Here is a 7,642-nt window from a genome sequence, read left to right as displayed (position 1 = left end):
CCACCAAAGTCCATTTGATGTCACAAAGCTGTCCAGTACTTAAAAAAATATCCTCTCCATTTTCCAGTGGTTTGCAGAAGAGGATGTCTACCTTAATTGACCCCCCATAAACGTAACGGACATATACTAGGAGCTGTGCCAGGCCCGCCACGTCTGTTGACTCATCCAGCTGTAAAGCATTGAATTCACTGGCTTGTATGCAAAGCATTAATTGTTTCAAAACATCTTCTGTCATGTCACTGATGCATCATGAAGTCATTGTCTGTATAGTTTTTTTGGCCTTTTCCCCCAGCATTGCCCCAGCCATATCCGCGGTAGCGGGAAGAATTAAGTCCTCCACAATAGTATGGGGCTTGCCTGTGCTAGTCACTCAGTATTTCACAATATAAGGTGCTTCTAGACCCTTCTTATTAATCATATCGGTTGCTTTTATATGTCCTACTACTCAAAAGTCGTCTAATTCTCGCTCAAAAAACTCTTGGGGCTTATTTTTCAAACTGGCATGTTTTGTTTCTAAATATCTGCGCAAGAGTGAAGGTTTCATCGAGTTGTGTGAGAGTACTTTTGCACATATAAACACACTGTGGCTGAGGAAAGGCACTACTCCCAATATAAGTGAACTCCAAATCAATGTAGTTCTCATCATATTTGCTCCTCTTCGATGGTCCAACATCCCTGTCGGTTAGGAGTTAGGAGTTAGGTTAAAGGGTTAAGGTTAGGGGAAGGGGAAAGGTTAGCTAACATGCTATGTTGCAAAGTTGCTAATTAGCTAAAATGCTAAAGTTGTCTGATTTGAGATTCAAACATGCAACTTTTTGGCTGCTAGACACTCCCTTTACACCTTCTGTCTTATATAACCGTACCAAAGCTAACATATGGCGATTTTAGCATGTAAATCTTGGTGGGGCCAACAAACAAAGAATGTGGGATGGATGCCAGCAAAGCCACTACACAACACAACACTAAACAATGCATTAATTCAACTATAACGGTGACAAACGGTGCCCACAAACTGTTAGGGACTACATAAAGCTGTCACCAACAGCAGAGTCCCAACAGCAGTCCCAACACCTTACCACTGCTACACCTGTCTTTCAAAGGAGCCTTGTCTGGCAGCGAAACAGTTAATTCAGCCTGATTTACTGTCTTTTTAAAAAACATAGTGGATATGACTGACTTGCTTAAACAAATGTGGTTTCTACTGACAATTGAGATGTACAAACTATGGCATAAGGGGACAATGAACGGATAAAAGGCAATCCGTAATTTCGATTAAGACATTAATGAGCGAGCGATGACGGATGTAGTCAATATAACTATTTGTTCAGCACTTTTAAAATGTACGGTGACAGAATTCAGATCATGGGCTGTTCTTACAGTGTACTCCCTGTACAACAAGTCAGAACCGTAGCATAAATAAAGGGGGCATATAAACAGACAATGAAAGCTCTTACAATATTCGATGATTACATTTCTTCAAAACAGGTTATAGGCAAACAAGCACACACCGGCCATGAACGATGTGTTTACAATACCGCGTTGGTGAAAATAGACAAAATTATTAGGGTGAGGCACATGGGCTACTAACAGCTTACTACACAACATACACTTAGTATTACTTTCTTAGCTACAGTGTACATATCTCTCTGGCATCCTACATAATTTATGAAGCAACAGAAGACATTTTTGGACTAACGTTGTTGCGATGTGCTTGAACAGGAAAGTGGCGCTGTGGTCTTTCGTGGGCAAATGTTTTCATCAAAGAGAAAGATGCAGGATTTACAATTCCGATTTGAATGACAGTTCAAAACGTATTTTACCAGTCGTAGCTCGTTTTTCCCGAGTTCTCAGTTGTCTTGAACTCACAGTTAGCCACTGATTCCTTACAAACCAGTCATTGTTGAATTTGCGATTTCCAACTTGTTGTGTAATGTTTATGTCCAATGGCCGATGAACACCGATATGTTTTATCTATATTTTCTCTTCATTATTTATCTAAATTTGACAAGGATTAAAAAGGATTTGCCACCATTAGACTTGATTCACGATGATGACTGCTAGCTAAGATTGTGAAAGTAAGATGTTGACATGATCAATCCAATCAAAGCTACTGTACATATAATGTGATTTGACATCATTTCTGTGGCCGATGACCTTGAGCCTTTGTAATATAACTCTATGGTAGGATCCAAAGGGCTGAAATTTTGGATGTCTACCCTTACTAAAGACTGAAGCTTGGCGATTGCGCAAGGTCTTCATGAGTGACAGAATACTGAGCCAATCACAGTGCAATGCTCCATTTGTTGCTGGCCAGCCCAGGCACCACAGAAAGCACTGAGCTAGGCTGAAACACCTGTATTTTGGAGCTGCTTTACTCAAGAAAACAAAAAAGAGACCATTTTTGTATGTGGCTTTATTAACTCAATTATATATATATATTTAATTTTTTTAATATATATTTTTTTTTTACATTGTTTGCAAACTGATATGTGACACGTATTAATTCCAAAATAACATGCAAGCCCCCCCAATTTTCTTTTTATATATATTTTTTGGTTGCGAAAAATCTGGATCTCAAAACAGGTTGGGCTGAATGACTGGTCACCACTGCATATCATACTAATTTGAGTGTTGCAAATGTACATTTATTATGTTACGTCTAGTCTAAGAGACCAGGCTGGCTATACATGAAAATGTCACTGACAGTCTACACTGTAGCTTAGTCTAAGCCGAAAATGAATGCATCAAATGAGGGTAAAAGTGTGTACATCAATTATTTAGAAAGAGAGAGAGCGAGAGAGAGAGCGAGAGAGAGAGAGAGCGAGAGAGAGAGAGAGAGAGAGAGAGAGAGAGAGAGAGAGAGAGAGCGTTTGTGTGTGGCTATCTTGCGAGCAAGCAAGCAGAAGTGTGCATGTGCATGGCGGGGTTAGAAAGTGAGTCAAGTCCCGAGGGACATAGATCACAGTGCACGGAGGAGAACCGAGCGCTCACCAGCTGACAGCGCGTGTTTCGATGAGGCTATACAACACCTTGGACCACGGGCCTGCCAACAATAGCTTGAAATTAATGCAGACTCCGATTACAATTAATTGTATAAATGTCACCAAAACTCATGATTTTAATACTAGCCTAATAATTTTGAGAGAAGTGCCACTGTTGCTCTAGACACTCAAGTTAGAATGTATAATTGCTGGACCAGATACCCAAACATGGAGAGCGAGCGCTTTGAGGACACGCTGTTCAAAACGTCGTTTACTTAGATAAATTATCGGAATAATTGAGTGTCCGTGCCTTTGATTGATTTGAGATATTTACATGAAGAGAATAATTAAATATCATTTTTTTTTGCCTTCTGCTTCACCACATCAATGTCCTATCAATGTACTTTCACGATGGAATTTGCTTTCACCCAAGTGCCTTTGGTCTAAGTGGTTGGTTTTCTGAGCCTTTAAAGGATATATTGTATTTGCAAACTATTTCAATTATGATTGATATAAGGATTTGAGACCATTTAACATATTTCAAGCCAACAATCAATATCCTACTTAATATGCATAGAATATGCAAGAAACGGTGAGACAAAACCACAAGAAAATAAAAATAGATTTATTAGCCTTATACACAAGATAAACCGAATAAGGTGAATATCCCACAAGGTCACATAATTGAATTTTGTTTATAAATAAGGAAGTCAAGCTGAAGTATGATGGATAGATGTAATATTTTTTTAATATATATTTAAAATATATATATAAAAAATGACTCCTCTAGAGACAGCATATTTCTAAATGCATTTGAGATAAGAATAATAATAATAGCTTCATCATCACAAAGAAACATATTTTATACCTGTGTTATTAGATCTTTACACTAGGTTTCATAATTAATATCAGTAAAGCAGGCTATAAGTTAGAGTTAATATTCCCCTCATTCCCGCAAGTGGTTCTGCATGTCATGCAATGGAAAAAGATTTGTTAACATGGTCCTTCATGGAATAGTTGTATGACAGTTGTGATTTTGAAGTGTAGGATATGTATTTTCTTCGATTAGGCTAGTATCAACATATTGAAACACGAAACAACAGAAAATTATGGTTTTCAGTTTGCTTATTTTATTCTCAAAATCAAAAGAAAATGAACCAGTTAACGGTAAATCACTAGGTTTTAGAAACATTTGAAATGACACATTCAATTGGAAAAACATTAGAACACAATTAGGAATAAATCAACTTAAATCATCCAATGAAAGCACACACATAAATTCATTTAAAGTGAATAGACAAAAAGACAAAAAGAACACAAAATGGCCAAATTAAATATTAAATTGGCATTAGGCCTACTACTACAAAAAAAATTGTTGTTCAATAACAAAGTCATGTTGCTCCAAGCCTCTGACTCGTGTTTTAAAGTGCGCATTGTTAACTTTAGAAGTCGCAAACAAATTAATACAGGGACATTTACAAACAAATAAACAATTAAATCATGAGCAGTATGCTATATGGAAAATATAATTACAAAGGTCTGTACATAAATAATATCAGGCAAATTCTTGGAAGACTACGTTTTGTCCATGACGTGGGATTGGGAAAGCCCGTGGCAATGCTGCGCGCGACAGTCGACATGGCAAAGGGGTCTTTCCCTGGTCCCGAGGAGACGGTAAATGTAATTGGCAGAACCAAATTATCTGACATAAAATCATCTTTATCTAACAGTTGATCAAATGTAACTCTCAAACCAAACAAAATGGTTTTGGAAAGCAATCTATTATCGTATAAAATGTAGGCATATGCCAGCAGATATGATTGACACGATTTGAAAGTCCAGGGTGAAGTTTCAATATTTGTGAAGGCTGGAAAGCTTGAGTTCAGAGAGCTCATCTTCGCTCAGGAGCTCCATCTGCATCTCATCCGAGTCACTGAAATGGGAGTGCGGGGAGAACTCTCCGTCACTGCGGTTCGACTGGGGGGAGTCCTTTCTGCTCTCGGAGCTGGAACTGGGTGTCCCCGAGGGAGACCGCATTTCTTGCTCCATCAAAGTAGAGAACGAGCCGTCTTCGACGGGGAATGGGATCCCGTTAAGCTGGACCGGTAGCCCAGTGCCTGCGCCCCTTTGGCAGGTGGAGGCGGAGGATCCCCGGGGACTCTCCGTGGCGGACAACAGGTCACACTTTGGCGAGTCCACACCGGGACCCTGGAGCAGGTCCGCCAGCGCGTTGATGTAGATCTGGGCCATCTGCAGGGTATCGTATTTGGAAAGCTTTTTGTCATTGTCGAAAGCAGGGATGACACTGCGCAGCTCGTCAAAGGCATGGTTCAAGCCATGCATCCGTCTCCTCTCCCGCGCATTGGCTGCCTGGCGCCTCACCTTCTGTACAACGTTACCGGGATTGGATGGAGCTCTCTGTCTGCCCTCCTCGGCGCTCACCGATCCTTTTAGGCGACACAAGTCCCGCACTTTGAGCGGACTATTGGAACTCTTTCTAAAGTTTGGGCTGTGGCCGGATGTGGGGAACCCGCCTTCCAAGCTGGAGCTGGGCGAGTGCAGCAGGTAGTCGGCGTGTGCCGCGCAGGTGCCAGACTGCATGGGAGCCAGCCAGGCGCGTGGGTCACTGCTGTCCATGAGTGCCAGACTTGATGGGTACTCGCTCTGCTCCCCCCTCTCCATTTTCGAGTGCTGCATCTCGCACATCTCCTTTGCGCCTTTGCTCCATTCCTCAACACTGATAACATCCATTTAAAAAAAACTATAAATCAGGTGGCTTGGACTAAAAACGTAGCAAAATATAAAATGCTGTCAAAAACGTTTATTTTGCACACTGTGCTCGCACTATGTCGCGTGCAGGACTCCTTCTCTAGTGTCTCAAGGCGCGGCATCGCTTTAAAAAGCGGCACGCGCCTGGGAGCCCCCTTTCTCAGCTGGTCGCGTGGCGCTTTGACCAATAAGAGCACTTGGGGCAGGCGCGTGTTGGCGACCAATGAGGAGTCTCGGAAAACCCGAGAGAGGTTATTATGCCAAGACTGTTTATGATAATGCCTCGGTTTAAAGACTGTTTAAGCGCACAAAGGGCAGTCCCTCAGGTCACACGCAGGGATATAGCTATATGGTTAGGAGTGTGGACAGCGCGAGCTTCAGCTCGTGGACTGTTTGAGGTTGTCCATGCACCTGCCCAATACCGCAGGCATGTCAATAACTTCTTTGGCTCCTGAAAAACATCTTCAATACTAAAGACAGTCATTTCGAAAGTGACAATGTAGGCCTATCCCACTGGATAAAAACTGCTTGAATCAACGTCGTAGCACGTCATTTCAACCTCAAAAAATAACATTGATGACAGTTCAATCAACGTGAAAAGCGAATTGGATTTGCAAAAAGTAATCAACTTAAGGTCGTTTCGTATTTTTTCACCCAACGTTTAACCTAAATCCAATGAAGTGGTGACATTGTTTTGTTGATTTCACGATGAATTCACTTTAGTTCACAACTCAACCAAATGTAAACTAGATGTTGAACTGAGGTCTGTGCCCAGTTGTATGTATCTCTTATCAGAGAGAACATAGGACTAATATCCAGAATAGTGTCATTAAAACCTACATTTGTCAAACGAAAATGGATGATCATAAAGCCGTGTCATCATCATCATCATCATCATCAAGTTCCTTGTGGCTATAGGGCCTTGCCTACACTTTGTCCCGGTTGTAAGTTAGTCAACAATGAAATAAAATTAGGTCTAAGGCAAAACTTTTGAAATGCTGACAATATTTTCCATAAACAGTACCTTCAGAAAGTATTGATGCCCCTTGACTTATTCCACATGTTGTTGTTACAGCTTGAATTCAAAATGGTTTAAATATTTTTTTCTCTCTCACCCATCTACACGCAATATTAAAATAATGATAGAGTGAAAACATGTTTATAGACATTTTAGCACATTTATTGAACATTAAATATCTAATTTACATAAGTATTCACACTCCTGAGTCAATACATGCTAGAATCACCTTTGGCAGCGATTATAGCTGTGAGACTTTCTGTGGAAGTCTCCAAGAGCTTGCAGACCTGGATTGTACAATATTTTCCCATTATTCTTAAAAAAATTATTAAAGCTCTGTCAAATTGGTTGTTGATCATTGCTAGACAACCATTTTCATGTCTTGCCATAGATTTTCAGGCAGATTTAAGTCAAAACTGTAACTCAGCTCCTTGGTAAGCAACTCCAGTGTAGATTTGGCCTTATGTTTTAGGTTATTGTCCTGCTGAAAGGTGAATTCATCTCCCAGTGACTGGGGGAAAGCAGACTGAATCAGGTTTTCCTCTAAGATTTTGCCTGTGCTTTGCTCCATTCGTTTACTTTTATCCTGAAAAACTCCCCATTCCTTAACGATTAGAAGCATACCCATAACATGATGCAGCCATCAATATGCTTGAAAAATGGAGAGTGGTACTCAGTAATGTATTTTATTGGACTTGTCACAAACATAACACTTTGTATTCAGGACAAAAACTGAATTGCTTTTTTTAGCAATACGTCTTTAGTGCATTGTTGCAAACAGGATGAATGTTTTGGAATATTTTTTTTCTTCTGTACAGGCTTCCTTCTTTTCACTCTGTCAACTAGGTTAACTATTGTGGAGTAATTACAATGT

At 40.3% G+C, this 7,642-nt stretch overlaps 1 protein-coding gene across 1 annotated transcript; it reads right to left on the bottom strand.

The window, feature by feature from the left end:
• Positions 1–4,075: 4,075 nt before the first annotated feature.
• LOC106580274 (transcription factor Atoh1-like) lies at positions 4,076–5,892 on the bottom strand. Its single transcript, XM_014161093.3, has one exon. It carries the CDS (start codon positions 5,730–5,732, stop codon positions 4,833–4,835), a length of 900 nt encoding a protein of 299 aa, XP_014016568.1. The 5' UTR covers positions 5,733–5,892; the 3' UTR covers positions 4,076–4,832.
• Positions 5,893–7,642: the final 1,750 nt, after the last annotated feature.

The sequence above is a fragment of the Salmo salar genome, chromosome 20 (genome assembly GCF_965601325.2).
Source record: "Salmo salar chromosome 20, fSalSal1, whole genome shotgun sequence".
Lineage (NCBI taxonomy): Eukaryota > Metazoa > Chordata > Actinopteri > Salmoniformes > Salmonidae > Salmo > Salmo salar.
This window is presented reverse-complemented; position numbering and strand designations above follow the sequence as displayed.

What these genes read in the sequence shown, in the direction of transcription:
- LOC106580274 (XM_014161093.3), bottom strand. Translation starts at nt 5,732, where the DNA reads ATGGATGTTATCAGTGTTGAGGAATGGAGCAAAGGCGCAAAGGAGATG.